Consider the following 15,869-nt stretch of genomic DNA (forward strand, 5'->3'; position numbering starts at 1 on the left):
AGAGGAATAAGCGGGAAGAAGAATAACGCCGAAATTTCCTCCCCTAAGATTTATTCAAGGACACGCCAACTGCGTTGCCTAGGCGACTGCACTAATGTATGTGTGCGATGCATTTCGCGATGCACTCTGCATTCACCGAACATAGCAAGAATGGGAAACTGCGTTTAAAGCAAAGATAGTGAAAATACCCGGAATTCCGATTTCCTGATGAAGTAAACTAATAAGGAATTTATGTAAATTAATGATTAATAATTGATGAACCATTTGACTTGTTTTTTAATGCTTGCATCTGTTGAGTCAATTGGCTTGGAGTTGTATTAACTTGTATTATGGTCGACTCGACGGATTACCTCTCTACGGAATCAGCATTCCGAATTTTGTGACAAATAGTTTTAAACATTACCCGTAATCTGTAGCCAATTTACTAAGATAAAAGTAGCAGATCACAGAGACAAACTTTGTGACCATGCAATGAAATGAGACAATGTAATTTGCTGCTGTTACACAAGTACACAGTATCGTCTATATTTTTATTCTCTTTGAAGATATTCTAATTATGCACTGTTTAAAATGAGGTGCTCACCACGCTAACCAGAACATTTATTAATAATTACGAATGAAGAAGACAAAGCATCACAACTTTATCGAACTAGAGTAACGACGATCATACACAAGTTGCTTAAAGCACGAACTCGCCACATCCGCGTCAAAGCTATTATTTTGCTAATTGTTTACCATAATTTGGTTGCTCGAAGGTTAAACAGAATTTTCGTACCGTACAGATATTCACAATATTCATTCGTATGTTTTAATCACAAAAAAGCTACGATCGGGATATATTCCGCAGCAATCGGGGAACAGATCGTTCATTGCGGAGGTCTGGGTGGTAGGTGATGTGATGAAATCTTGCCATGTGCCTAGTGAGAAGCTGGGGACTTTTTGCTTTTTTAGTAGAAGCAAACATAAATTTCGATAGCGTTTAAGAGAGTTTGGCCGGGATAGGAAAGCGTACCACTCAATCTTGAAACGGGGTCGGAATAACGCCACAACCGACACCTCCGCCGTGGTGCTTCATCGGTGCGACGAAGGTCCAGGAGTTGTTTTTCGGGTCGTAAACTTCGACCGTCGAAAGGTTCGACTCACCATCGTAACCACCGATGGCCCATAGTTTGCCCATGTTGGCGGCCAGGGCGACCCGCGAACGCTTTACGTTCATCGGCGCGATCAGTGACCAGCTATCCTTGACCGGATCGTACACTTCGACCGAGCGCAGGAACGAGTTCCCATCGTAGCCGCCACAAGCGTACAGTTTGTTGCCAAGTGTTGCTACCCCAAGCCGACAGCGACGGTTCATCATGGACCGCACTTTGATCCAGGTATCGCTGAACGGATCGTACCGTTCGACGGTGTCGAAAATTGACAGTCCGTCGTGGCCACCGAGCGCATACACGTAGCCTCCGAGCGATGCCACACCACCGGCCGATCGGTACTTCATCATCGGTGCCACCGTACTCCAGCTGTCCGTCTTCGGGCAGTACCGCTCGACGGTGCTGAGACTGGTTACCCCATCATATCCTCCGCACACGTACACATAGTCCTCGAGGGCGGCCACTCCGACAGCGCTGCGCTTACAGTGCATAGCCGTACCCTGGGACCACTTGTGCTGCCGCGGATCGTAGATCTCCACCGTCGATAGCCGTTCGGTTCCATTGAATCCACCGAACGCATACAGCTTCCCGTTCGTAACGGCCACACCAACGCGCGATCGAAGCATAGTCATCGCTTCTCCCATGCTCCACTCCTTGGTCGTCGGATTGTAGATCTCGACCGTGCTCACCGATTCACCGTTCTTCGTCAACCCACCGACGGCGAAAATGAGGCCCACTACGAAATCGAAGCAACGGGGCCTTGTTCGTGATGTGGCCACGAGGGCACGCCGTTCGGGCATCAGGTGAAAGTCACGTGCCTCGTCCAGCAGATCGCGACATTTGTGGGAAGTTTTAATCAGTTCCTCTGTCGCAACGTTGTCCGCCAAAAACTGGGGTGACAGCAGTGGCAGCCGGATGTTGCTCAGTATCAGCGGAAGGTGAATGGAGCGCTTGTCCTGGGCGTGTTTCACCCAGCGCATTGATGCTTCAAAAATACACTCCTCACTCTTCACGTTCAGCTCATCCCGTCCAATCACATCGATCACCTCGTTGCAGCTGAGCGCAAGGAATTCCTCCCCGTTGGCCACCTTCGAGAAGTGCTGGTGGATGTAACGGTCCGCCGAGACAATCAGCTTCGAGCAGCTGAGCGTGTCGGCAAACTGTCTAATTCCCAGCACGTTGTGCGGGTGAAACCTGTGGCAGGGTAGTGTGTAATGAGTAACCGATCTTCGCACAACGGAGAGACAAATTACTTACATCCGCTTGAGAAACTTGGCGCACGCGTCGCGCACCTCGTTTAGCTGCAGGAACGATGCCCCGACCATCAGACTCTGCACGTTCTGGGTATCGATTTTGACTAGTCCACTGTAAGCGAAGTTGATTAAACTTTCAAGTGCCCTAAAATGGAACCGTGTCGTTAGCGAAACCAGCAGACAACGTTCGACAGCCAGCGGCTCATTCATACAGTGGTTCGATTTCCTTCATCGTGATCTCTTTGATTCTACTCTCGGCCATGTTGTGGGTGAACATGGCGTAAAAGTACGGAATGGTGGCCGCTAACACGATCCGATGTGCCGAGAAGGAATGTGAGTCCACCTGCGTGATTGAACGAATGGTTAGCTACAACAAAGTGGCAACATAAAACTTATAATCCATGGAAGTCCGGAAGCATCTCTATTCACACATCCATTCAGTACAGATGGAACCAAACAGATATTATCGCAGGTTTTCCTTCGCCACAGGGAACATCCGATGGGGAAAAAGGGAAACAAACCTTCAGCGTAACGTCGCACATCTTGCCCATACGGCGGATTTCCTTCATCTTCGGAAAGCTGTTCGCGTACAGGCCTTCCTGGCGGAAGTACATGTAGGAGCTGTCTTCCGTTTCCGAAAGTTCCGCCGCCTGCATCTCGATCGGTTTGCTCTGAGCGCCGGGGCCAGAGGCAGCGAATGGTCCTCCGGGCGGTCTCCGCTGCACCGTTCCAGGATGGTTCCCATCCTCGGGCGGGCGGGTTGGTGATGACGAGGACATGATTTCACATCGAGAGCCTTAAGACTTAACACAGAGAAGTAATGTTCGCACACTTGGGATATTATTGAAAAGGGCCACACATCCGAAGAGGGCTCCGAAGAAGAGCCCCGAATTAAGGATGCAGGACGAAGGACGAAACAGTACCCACCAAAACAAAATGAAAAGCAGAAAACTTTTGTTGACAACTTTTTGACATCCTGACTCGACCCTGTGCAAGCGCAAGGGTCCGACTCAACCCTACCCAGATACGTTCCTTCTTCTAGTTCTTTGTTTTTTCTTCGTTTTGGAAATGCAAGATTACCGTATTTTTCCGTGTATAACGCGCACCCGTGTATAACGCGCACCCATATTTTAAGAGACAAAAAATGGAAAAAGGTTTTTTATTTTACATTTTTCAGATATGTGATATCCAACAAATACCCATTGATAATGATGTACGAGGGGCGTTCAAAAAGTTCTGACAATTTTGTATTACGCGGGCTACTTATATCCGATTTTCGATTTTTTGTGGCGTTAGGTTGCTGCACATGTCAGTGACTGATTTTTTGGTTAATTTAAGTTTTTTTTAAGTTCGGCTGTTTTGAGTAATCGGTCAGTTTTTGACAACTGTTTTGCTTGGACAAGATTTTCTCATCGGCGATGCCGTCTTTATCACCTAAATCGTATCGTAGCGTCGTCCTTGCATGGCCTCCTTTAGTTTCCGGAATAAGAAGAAGGCACAGAGGGCCAGATCTACAGAAAACGGTAGCTTTGGCATCATCAGTGTGTTGTTTTGGCCAAAAATTAGAGCAGAAACCACGATGTGTTAGCAGGAGCGCGACAACCAATTTTGGGTTTCGCAAAAAACCTGGCGTTTGTGACGGATTGCTTCGGGCGAATTGTGTGTAACTTGCAGAAAATATTCTTTATTGACTGTTCTATCCTTAGACAACAACTCATGATGCACCACGACCCTGCAATCGAAGAAAACTGTAAGCTAAACTGTTTACATTTGGCTGCTGTGTGACAAATTGATATTCTCTAATTGCTCTTCAATGTTATCCTCATTGTCACTCTCTGAAGAGTCCTCATAAATTGCGACATCTTCAGATCCATCCATAGCATTGCTGATGCCACATTTCTTAAATGATTTCACAACAACTTCTGTTTTAACTCCCTGCCATGACTTTAAGGATAATTATATTCCTAACAAATGTTTCATTTCATAATTTATTCAATAATACCATAAAATAAGTACCGAAAAAAGTCCATTTATATGTTTAGAGGAGACAAAATTTTTACTCCCCTTGTATAACGCGCACCCAGATTTTAGAGCTAAAAAAATTGGGAAAAAGGTGCGCGTTATACACGGAAAAATACGGTAAGTGAGAAAAGTGAAATCGGTTTCCCAACTTCACGTACAGATGGCGCTACTATGAGGAAAATTCAAATTTAACACGTTTGATTGATTTTAAATGGTTTGCTTTATTCAAGTCAAATTTGTCATTTCTTTCAAACGAATCGAACGAAAACAAACGATGCTACTGTTGCTGTTATTGTTTAGGCTGTTTCTGTTTGTTTCAGTTTCACACTTTACATCTGTTTAATGCTGCTGCGTTTTGTTTTTATTCACTTTTCTTTCACTTTACTAACTCTTTTCCAACCGTCCAACTATTTTCGATTCTTCACGCTATCGGTCTCTTAATGAGGAGGATAGGTGTTAAGTGATTGTAAACTCGTTTTGGGGAAGAAAGTTGAGACAAAACCATTCGTGGAAGTAAATTAATCACTGGGATCACGCGAATCGATAGTCGTGCCGTGGCAATGGGACAGAATTTAGCCGATTTGCTTCAGATTTTTTAGGTGAATGTAATAGCTCAACCCCGTTACTCTTGGCTTCGACTGTTTGATTGTGTAACATTGTACAACTGTTTGCCTTCGATGGACCGAGCTCGCGAGTCAACGTTTCGTGTGTTTTACGTAGAAATAAATTATTTGCTTTGCTGTACTGTGCTTTCTATACAAGATTCGCCCTCCAACTCGCCCGAAGTTTATTGTTTCGGCAGCCACGTCCAAATTGGTTTAATACTTTTCGTCGCCACGAGCTTACGTATTTACTTTATCACCTATTTGTGGGGGTATTTTGCTGCTCGCCTTGCATCGCCTCTCTTACTTAAGTCGTTAGGCTCATTTTAGATGGATTGCACATAAAAAAGAGGTGGAAAATTATGTATATTTATGTATAGGCGTAATGCTTAGACGCGTAGTATGTACACGAGCTGTGGGTTTCGGTTCGGTTTCGGCTCTCGCTGCCCGGCGCTCGTACTGACGCCACCATCCTGACGTCGCCCAAGGATGCGGACTGGGCGGAAGCGAACGGGAGTGGTCCCCCTCGCTGGGCACCCGTCCGCTCCTCTTTGGTAGTGTTTTTCTCGTCTCGTTTCGATGTCTCCATACATCCCTAAATAATGATCGATCGTTTCGATTCGTTGTACTTGTTGCTAGGGGGTCCGTCGGCCGGGGCGGGGGCTTAGAGATGGGGTCAAAAGGTACTGACGTTGGGGCTGCTGCTGGCGCCCTTCACGGAGATGGCCGACCCGTTGCTGCTGTTGGCATCGGCCCGCTGCCGGTCGATGTCGAGCAGGGCGGCCGGCGAAAGACCGTCGACGCCCAGCGCTCCCACCGGTGGCGTCCTTCCGGCGCTCGGGTGCGCTCCGATCGATGACGCCGCCGACGAAGGGGGCAGTGGTGGAGGGGTTCGCTGGTGGTGGAGTCCGAGTGCCGGGCCGGTGGCGCAGGCATCGTACGGCGACGGACCCACCGAGCCACCGTCGAACGCCGGGTGTCCTTGGAGGCCGGCCAAGGAGCGCACCTGCAGCAGGAGCCCACTGTTTAGAAGCCGCGCCTGGTGCTCCTGGGCCTTGGCCCGCAAACAGGCGATCGAGTTGTTCCTGCCAAGAGAGAGAGATTTGAGGTTAGAACGAACGAAGAATGAGAAGGGCCATGCAGGAAATCCAGTTCGGAAGGACCTCCAAGCTCAGAGGGATCCCCGAGTTGGAGGGGACCTTCAAGGCAGAGTGGGGGGGGGGGGGGCGGCAACAAGTAAATGTGCAGTTAATCACCGTATGAACGCGACCGGGTCCTTGTAGTCAACCCACCTAAACGCTTCGTGGTCGTTTTCGGGGTGATAGTTGTTGTTGTTGTTGTTGTTGCTGGTGGGGCTGTGGGTCGTGCTGGCCAGCAGGAAGTCGGGCGGCCCGTTGCCCCCGCCACCACCGGGGCCACCGCCGGGGCCACCGTCGGGCAGCCCGGGCGGAAGTCCCGGGCCGTGGTGGGCGAGGTGGTGCGCCACGTGACCGTGGCCGACCGGCGACAGGTGGCCGCTGGCTCCGGGCGGGGACCGTGGCTGTAGCTTGATCGCACTTCCGGTGCCGGGCGGCGCCGTCGTCGTCAGGATGCCCGGGTGAACCATCCCCGGGTGGCTGGCCGTGGGTGGGTGCGGCTGCTGGTGTGATGGTGGCGGCTGGTGCACGCTCGCCGGAGGTGGCGGACTGGCGGAAGGTGTGTGGCGCCCGGTCGGGGACGACAGCCCTCCGAACCGGGCCGGAAACTTGGCACCCCGTGACCCGCCCATCCCGTGCCCGTGCCCGTGGGACTTGCTGCCGTTGCCGTGCGGCGAGCTTCCGGTTCCGCCCGGGCCACCCGGGTCCCCGTGCGCGCCCGCAATCGGTGGCGACTTGAGGGGCGAGCCACCGAGGGAGTGTAGCGGGCCGCCGCCGCAGCTTCCCGCCCCGCCCGCCGCCGACCCGCCGCTCGTTTCGCTCGACTCCGTGCGTGTCTCTTCACGGTCACTGTTATCTTCGGAGTTTTTGAGCGTTTCGGCCGCTTCGAGCGACTTCTTGTGCATGCCTGCAGACGAAACGGATACGGACAGGTGGTTAGCGTCGTGATGATCAGGTGCTCCCCCGCCCGGTCGGTGGTAGCAGCCCGGGCCGGGGCTCGGTTCGCGCCGGGGAGCCTGCTCGCCGCCCGGCTCGGCGGACGGGAGCGGGTGCGGGGTCCGATGCATACCTAGCAGCCACGGAGCGACCGTTTCGTTCTCTTTCGCCGACTTCAGGATCGTTTCCGGCAGGGGCAACGAGTGTCGTACCATCGCCCCATACAGCCCGTACTCCGCCATGATCGTGCTGCGGCCCCAGCACTTCTCAGTCTTGCGCCACTTGGCGCGCCGATTCTGAAACCACACCTAAGCCATGGCGCCAAGAGAAAGAGAGAGAGAGAGTGAGAAAAAGAGAACGAGAAAGGAAATGGGATCGATTAGTTTCATCATCATCTCTGTGGATTGCGGAAGTGATCCGCGTATTTTGGGGATTCGAGCATCGGCCGAGCCACAAATCGGTTCTTTTTTCCATTTGGTTATTACAAACGGCTAAATAGTTTTCGGTGATTGAAGATTTATTCGAAAGGTTCAAGACTTTTTTTCGAATAAGGATTTTGGTCGAATGTCCTCCACGATTGGCACGATTGGAGTACATTTTTGATTGTATCTGGTCCTATTTCGGCAATGGCCCTTTTCAATTTAGGTCTTGAGGTCGTGAATTGTTACTGATTTGTTCGCATAACATTTATTTTTCACCGCATCCCAAAAATAATAGTCCAATAGTAGTCCAATAATAGTCCGATTACTAACACAACCACCGAGGTAGAAATGAGCTTTTCAAATATCGAACCGTTTGAGTTGAAGACTTTCCACTTTAGAAATAAGTTTTTCATATTTCCCAATTTTCTGCAACAAAAATTGTATTTTATACATCAAATTAAGGAATCAACCTTTCAAATAAAGATTCAAGCATCGAAAAATATTAGGTCGTTTTTTATAACCAAATGAAAACCAGGATCTTAAATAGCCGTCCCATTACAATCCAGAGTTCAAGGATTCGATTGAAATTGGAGAACATCGAAAGAAGTTGTCAACGGTGAACTGAAAACTCGACTGAGATTTCTTGGCACCTTACAGTCTCGGTGAGTCACAGCCATCAGGATCAGTCTTGATAGCAACGAGCGATGATTTCCGGAACTTTGACTATGTCTTGCCCTTTCCGGGACTTCACCGGATTGGGTTTTGGCAATTGCTAAGCCAGCGTAATGTTCCAGGCATCAAAAATTGGAATCGATCGAAAAAAAATGTCGAATAAATCGCGTACGTTTATTAATCAAACATTTGTATCCTTCAAAAGTTACTGTCCAGAGGATCAATTGAAACAATCGACTGCTAATGGGCGGCCGGCGTGGCGAAGGATTTTCTCCTGTTTCTTCCGGTCGGAATGGCGCATCAAGATCCAGGCCATCCTGGAATTCCGTCACAAACTGCACACTGCCGTGCGGACACAATAGATTATCATTATTTTATTAATTCCGACATGTTATGCCCCCGACTGCCGTTGGCGGTCGGAGTGATTCGGTGGCCGAGCACTGGAAGTACGGCAAGAAGAGCGAGATCAATTTAAGGAAGCGAAAGGACACGGAACCGGTCGGGCACCGGGTCCCCAAGGCCAGGTCCGGAAGATGAATTGATTCAATTGGGCGTAGGATTTAGATGAATGGCCAGCAGCGGCAGGACAACGGGCGGTGTGTCGGGTCAGGTCCACGGTGGGGTGCGGGCGAAATTCAATTAACTTATTTCTTCAACCGTTTGTGGTGCATTATTTTGGAAGAATGTGCCAGCCAGAGCGTCGACCACCGCACTAGGTCTGGGATTCGTTTTTGTGACATTTCTTTTTAAATTCGAAATGAAACATAGCTCCCGGATCGTCCCGGTTCCGGTGCTCGGTTAGCCACGTTCCTGCAGCAGGAAAGAAAAACAATCGGATTTTACTCATCCAACGTGACAGGCTGGGACACTCGGAAGCGAGCCCCGGTTTCCGGTAAAAGTGTGAAACTAAAATCGCAAAGTGTGACACATAAAAAACTGTCCTTCGTCCTTCGGTGTCACGCTCGCGAACAAATTAATTCACTCTCCGCCAAAGCCTTGGAGGATTCTCGAGCTCCGTTTCGCCTTGTCCGTTGCGCCAGGGTTGTCCGTGTTGTTTGTCACGGCAAATGTTACACACCAACCTGTCAGCTAGTTTACGCGACCGACCGAAAGGACATCCTTCCCCGATACGAGTAGCGATAATGGTGATTATTGTTATTACTATTCATTGCCAAACTCTCTAACACCCAACTTAGTCTTGTGGCCCCGGCCCGGCCTCTTCCTCTTAGTCGCTTCCAACTCCCAACGGGCGCAACAGGGAACAACTTGATCATATGGTACCTATTTGTGCCCATCCTCGGCGTGTCTAATCGGTCGGTAATGCCGATTCGGGCCGAATGGTCCAGGGGGTTACGCGACGAGGGCTCTTGGGTTCCCTAGTGAAAGGGCTTCGACTTGCATGAGGGACAGCGAACCGAACTCCGGCCGGGAAATGAGAGAGAGGGAGAGCACGAAAGGATGCAACACTGGACATCCTGCGGAGGGTGATGCATCGGAAACTCCCTGGTGCTGCCACTTGGCCCAAAAAGGGTCGGTAGATTAAAAACGATTTTCGCGGTAGCGTTGATAATTTTCTCGATGTTTTTGCCGGTTTTTTTCCCGGTGGGTGTTATCATCGCCACCGGTGGGATCTTGTAGAGAATGCTTGGCGATCCCCCGGGGGAATTGCGATACATTTCGAAGCCCGTGGCCGATAAAGGGCGCCGTGAGTTTAATTTAATAGTTTGCGCGGACAGATTTTAATCTACTTCATCTCTCGCCCAACAATGACCGTTTGAAGTGGATTTTTCATTCGAGTCTGTTGATACAAAGAAAAGTGCGGGAAAATGGTACGGTCCAAAGGATTTCCGCTAGATTAATAACGGGAGTACGGATACCTTATAGCTATATGCTCATGGTGCGTATTTTTAAAGAGATCCTTAAAGTCCTTAATAGCGAATTGCTCGTTGCCTAACGGCGGCTAGAGACTCTCGGTATACTTTTCGCAAAACAACGAATTAAATTGAATTACTAAATCTCAAAAGTCATCGTGTAGCACGCGTCTAATTCGATGATGCTTTAAAAGGTTAAATTATATTATCTACTTTTGCATAATTTGTTCCCCTCAGGGCGCCCGTTCCGGGAGACACAATGGACAGAGTGAAAGATAGTTTAATTTGCGCTAATCTCATAATAATAAGTAAGCCGAGACACGAGAGTTATAAATAACTAATGAATGTTTATAGCGACCATAAATGGCTAAAAGCATCACCATTATTGATGACATCAGCACCGCCGACGACGACGACGGCGGCGGTTCCGAGTTATTCGCTTGCCGACGATGTCAGACACCAGCAGCAGGAGAGACAGGACACCGTGTGCCGCCGTAAGGATAGCACCGTGGCCCGCGGGGTCAGAGGGGAAAATAGTTGACTGAAATTATAATCGAATTATATCCTTCCCTCCGATGCACGCCGCCGGCCAGTCGGCCGGCGCAATGTACCGTTAAGGAGCGAGGTCTCCCCGGCAAGCAACACAACACATAATAAGATAATTTAATTTAGTGGCACGCAAACATTTTAATCTCTCCATTCAAACCGCCGCCGCCGCGGGTCCGCCACCCGCACCAACCCGGGTCGAAATCGAAAATCTGTGGAAATTCGGCCGCTCCCAAAGTACCGTCCGTCCCGCGGTGGAGTGTTTCGAAGCCGGTCGCGTAAAGTGGCGTAAAACGCAAAAAGAGAGACAAAAAAACGGAACGATTACCAATTTTCGGCAAATGAACAAATTCTCCGGCTAAAACTCCGCAGCCAACCAGCACTAACGGTCTCGGGCGGGGACTTTTCGGCAACTACGGATTAGGAGTGCGCGGAGACGCCGAACGGTGGATTGGCCGCCCCGGAGCGGGGTGGTATGCAGTGAGCCACGAATTCCTGTCATGATTACGCATAAATTATGTGTCCCGCCGGCGGATGACGGAGAGAGAGCAGCTAGAGAAAGGGTCATAAGTCAAGTTTGGAAAAGTCATCCAAAACCATTGCATGGCACGCTGGGCTCGGGGTAGAGCAGACTGGCTAAAGGATTAGACAGAATCCGTTCAATGGGGAGGTTGTGAAGCAAGGCGAAAACGCAGGATGCTCTGCCAAAATGCATTGCAGTTTGAGCCGAGCAAGCTCATTGGCCATTGCTGTGTTGGAAACGGAAGGTTTTTTCTTGGAATAACAAGCTGACGTGTTCAATGTAAAGTCCATCCAGATAGTGCAAATTCTATCCATTAACTGGGAGCCCAAACGTGAGTAGCTCAAAATACATTTCTGCTCGTTTTTGATGAAATAAAACAGATACTTTAGGATTAGGTTGATTTGGTAATCTTCTGTAGAAAAGGTGATGTTCATTATAGAGTAAGTGTAATCCAAAAATCAATGCAGGTTTAGCTATTTGAGTCAAGTAATCAAACGTTTCCGCCATCACGAACACTACTGCATATCCTCATGGCTGTCAATTGCTCCTCGTGATTTTGGGTAGATTCAAAGCTATTTTAATAAATATGTGGACGCAATAAGGCAATAAATAACAAAAACCGTTCATTGTTAATCAAACAAATCATTGTTAATCTGATTGAATTTTTGTTTTTGGAAGGTTTAAAAGCAAAGGAAAATTATGAACGAATGTGGAAAGTTTATAAGGACTGTTCGTCTTCAATTAGTACATTAAAATGATGGTTTCTGAATTTAAATGTGGTCTTACAAGCCTTCAAGACGATCCATGTCAAAGAAGCCCAAAAACAGGCATAACTTCTGAAATTGTAGAAAACGGTACAGGATATCGTATTGGAAAATCGTCGAATGACTGAAAGAGATTTAGTATAAGGCCTAGCTATCCTATTGAGCAGTATCACCAATATTTTTATTGTAGTTTTGGGTTCCTGAAAGCTGTTTGCACAATGGGTGCCGCGTTTGCTAAAAATGGAACAATGCATGAGGTTACAAGAGTATTTTGAAATCCATGAATTAAAGTTCGTATTGTTGGAATATCCACTGTATTCATCAGATTTGCCCCTAGCGACTTCCATCTGTTTCCAGGTCTCAAAATATCATACGTGAAAAGCGTTTTCATTAAATGATGACGTCATTACAGTTGTGGAAGCATATTTGGAAACTCTTCCAGTTTTTCACTTTAGGGATGGAATACATAAATTGGAGTCCCGTTGAAACAAGTGTATTGATGTGCAAGGAGCCCATACTAAATAACAAAATGTATTTCAAACAGTAAAAATTATTTTCCTTATCTAGGCTAAAAACTTATTGAAGAGCCTATTATAAAGGGAAAGAACTGAGCCTACACCTGTAACCGATTTTCTCTAACAAAGTAGTAAAATCACGCTCCACTAAATGACGCACCATTTTAAATTGCACTTACTCTATAAGGAAAACCACCAGACTCGATTCTGAGGGTATCAATTCTCAAAAAAGTTGCGAAAAACGGCGTTGTTCAAATCTTAAAAGGGATCTCCCGCAAACCGGACCTTCTTTGGGCACGGAAACGGAAAGCCGATACCTAGCCTCTCGCGACTTACGCGGAGCCGGCGGGTGTCAGTCGGACCCAATCCAATTTCGGGCTCTGATTAAATCTTCACCTTACGCCTCGCTGACTCCCAGTGTGACAATGGACCGGTTGGTTGTGTCACGGGGAACAAAACCCCACAATGCCGCGCGTGGTTAACGCGTTTATCAATATTTGCCATCATCACTGCCGCCTTCACTCAGGTGTGGAATGCCCTCTGTGGCTGCAGCCGAGGAGTTCACGCGCCCATTGCGCCTACAATTGCCACCTCCTTGTGTCACGGCGGCACCGTTGTTCCATGGCGCGCCTTTCGCATGGCCACACTGAAGATTAACACTGTGCCGGGTCCCCTATCATTGCAGCGAGTGCGCCATGCCTTCCTTCCACCGGTCCGGGTGCCCGGTGAAGGCACGAAGAAAACTGAAAGTCAGACAATTAGTCAACTCCGCAGACGAATCCGCAGCCCATAATTAAGCGCCCCGCGCGCGTTGCCGCCCTGTTGCTGCTGCTCCTGCGAGGGTGCTGGAATTATATTTCTGCTCCACCCGCCGCACGCACACACACCGACACACAGACACAACAAAGGGGTGCTATGCTCGCCGGGTCCGGGGTCAGTGCCGGTGCCGGGAAGCATATCGTGATGGGCAAACGAGACTACACCGACGGCCGGCGAACGGATCGCTCATTGATCCGATAAAAGATGTTATTATCCACTTATTGATTTGTCCGACACACACCGGCAGCCTCAGCCCTCTTCCCTTCCTCCCTTCCTTGCATCCTTTTCTTTGGCCTCGCCATTCGCCATTCTTAGCATTAATTTAAATCGCACCCAAACACACGGCTCGGCTCTGGGCTCTGGGCCGGTGCGGCGGATTATCTTGGGATCTTCTCCCTCCTCATAATCGGTTCATCATCGTCGTCGTCGCCGTCGTCGTCATTCAGCAGCATCATCATCCCAGGGGATCACTTGGGTGCGATGCTTGGCCAAGAGTGTGGCAAATTAAATTTATAACAGATTATTTTTTCATTACGCTTCTTGTGTCCGAACCCGAAAATGAGTGCTCAGGTTTCACATACTCACCGAGGACACTCGACAATGGGGAGTGACCCGGTCTCGATAGAGGCCAGTCGCGGCGGATGACAGATCGGGCTGGTCAGGCCAGGGACTGCTTGCATCGCGTGCTAAACATTGTAGCGAGGAGCGAACGCCCCGCTGCGAACAGGACTTGGCCCAGCATCCGGCGGCCGGTAAACATTCTTAATCACACCACAAAAACGCCAAATAATTGGCCAACGGCGTCGGCACGTGCCGGTAGCCGACCGGGCCGACTTTGTGGCCATTTTCTCGTCCACCTGCTGGGAGTGTCTCTCTCTCGCTCTCACTCTTCCGGTTGCTTAGAGGTGTTCGTATCGACGGGGCCGTCAGTTACAGTCGCGCCGGACCGGAGTTCCGGATTCGGCGCGGGACCTTCGCGAAAAATCGGCGCGCGAGTGCATGAAAAGGAGTTCAATTAAGGACCGCTTTGTGCGGCCGATGCGAGCGATGCGAATGATGTGAAAATTATTAGTTTGTAGCGCCTTTTTGGTGCCTGCCTATCCGAGTGCTGGGTGGAGCACTGTCAACCAATCTAGGACAATTTATTTGCCTCGGAATAAATTGATAAATGGGCATGCCAAACACTCACTTGTTCCCCTTATTGGGTCCCTTCCCCAGGTTGTTACATTTTAATGAACGCCACAAATGAGACAACGTCCCGGGCACGGCACGGTCGTCTGCCGCCTGACACCATGCTGGGCTGCATCACGCCGACGCCGACGCCGCCGCCACCGAGGAGTTGCCTATCGTATTCCTTTTTTTTTGGCTCGGTGGCTCGGAATCTTCCTGTGGCCTCTCTAAGTGGCACACGCTCGTCCGCGACCCGGCAAACTAATTCCGGCCGTAAAACCGGGGGATCCGGGTTCGATGAAGTGGCACGGCCGCGGCAAACCGGTGGCGGAACAAAAAAAACAAGGAAGGACCTGTATGTTGCAATTGGAAAACATGAGTAACCCTTTTTGGGTTTTTAACAAACTTTCAGCAAACTGGCGGCGGGCGAACAGCAGGGAACCGGAGCACCCGACGACGGCACGCTCCCGGAAGCCACACGGTTACACGGGGATTGTGGGTTACGGAATGTTAATTTGGATAAGTAACGACCGTAACCTAGGGCCGTTGGTCCCGAACTTGGGAGTTCGGGTGTCACTGCATTTGCTGAAACAGCCCGGTAAACAATGTTTGTTTGAATATTTCGGCTTTGCAAAGGTCGGCCTTCGTTGTTTTGAGTGATAAGAGTTGAACCGTAAGTCAGTAATTATGTTCAGACCGTTCTGTAAGGTTAATAGTTTTCTCTGTAATTATAGCATTTTGTGTTAATTGTCGGAGTCATAACGTGGATTGGTAAACGGATTGTTATATTTTATTCTTTTAATGCAAGTTTAATTTGATTTTTAGATCATTATTAGAAGGGACAGAGTCGTACTTAGGATCGGATTGTGACTGGAGATGAAAAATGCATTCATTTTGAGAACCCAAGGCGTAAAAATCTTGGGTAAGCCCACGAGAACCATCAACATCGATTGTACGGGCTAATCGCTAAGGACGGAAAATAATGCTCTGTGTTTGATGGGATCGGAACCGGATGATCTATTTTGAGCTACTTAAAGCTGGCCAAACGGTTGATATAAACGAAGGTTTGGATGAGAGAAGGTTACTATTCCACAAAAGGCATCATCATATGAATTATTCGTGGCATATTTGTACTCAACAAATTTATCTAAGGTTCTGTCAGTTAAGATTGATTTTCACAAAAGCCACGAAACGCAAACTCGAACGGAAGCTTTGCCACAGTTCTAGCAAAAGTTGGCCAATTGAGAGACACCATTAGTAAGTCAGAGCGGTAAAAAAAGTATTAACCAGCCCTTTGGGGCACCATTGTTACGGGCCATTCACTATTTAACCTCTCCACCAGAGTGCAGCGCCAATCGGTTCGATTGACAGCAAAACTAGCAGCAAATCGGCATCGGCACAAAGCCGAACGCGAAGAAGGCTACCGAGCGCCGCAAATCGGTAGCATCTTCAAGAATGCGGCAACCCCCG

At 48.9% G+C, this 15,869-nt stretch overlaps 2 protein-coding genes across 2 annotated transcripts in view; both read right to left on the reverse strand.

Annotated features, from left to right (window-relative positions):
• Window positions 1-500: 500 nt before the first annotated feature.
• LOC131209731 (kelch-like protein 18) lies at window positions 501-3,315 on the reverse strand. The gene is made up of 4 exons (XM_058202864.1): window positions 2,923-3,315; window positions 2,614-2,744; window positions 2,406-2,546; window positions 501-2,342 (listed from the first exon to the last, which is right to left on the reverse strand). The coding sequence occupies exons 1-4, from the start codon at window positions 3,178-3,180 to the stop codon at window positions 1,016-1,018; spliced, it is 1,857 nt and encodes a 618-aa protein (XP_058058847.1). The 5' UTR covers window positions 3,181-3,315; the 3' UTR covers window positions 501-1,015.
• A 2,386-nt stretch (window positions 3,316-5,701) lies between these two features.
• LOC131216676 (homeobox protein unc-4 homolog) overlaps window positions 5,702-15,869 on the reverse strand; it is a 41,994-nt gene continuing 31,826 nt past the window's right edge. The window contains exons 5-7 of the mRNA XM_058211233.1: window positions 6,834-7,405; window positions 6,282-6,710; window positions 5,702-6,110 (exon numbers count right to left, since the gene is read on the reverse strand). Coding sequence (XP_058067216.1) covers window positions 5,702-6,110; window positions 6,282-6,710; window positions 6,834-7,405 — 1,410 coding nt within the window. The remainder of the gene's footprint in view (window positions 6,111-6,281; window positions 6,711-6,833; window positions 7,406-15,869) is intronic.

The sequence above is a fragment of the Anopheles bellator genome, chromosome 1 (assembly GCF_943735745.2).
Source record: "Anopheles bellator chromosome 1, idAnoBellAS_SP24_06.2, whole genome shotgun sequence".
In the NCBI taxonomy this organism is placed as follows: domain Eukaryota; kingdom Metazoa; phylum Arthropoda; class Insecta; order Diptera; family Culicidae; genus Anopheles; species Anopheles bellator.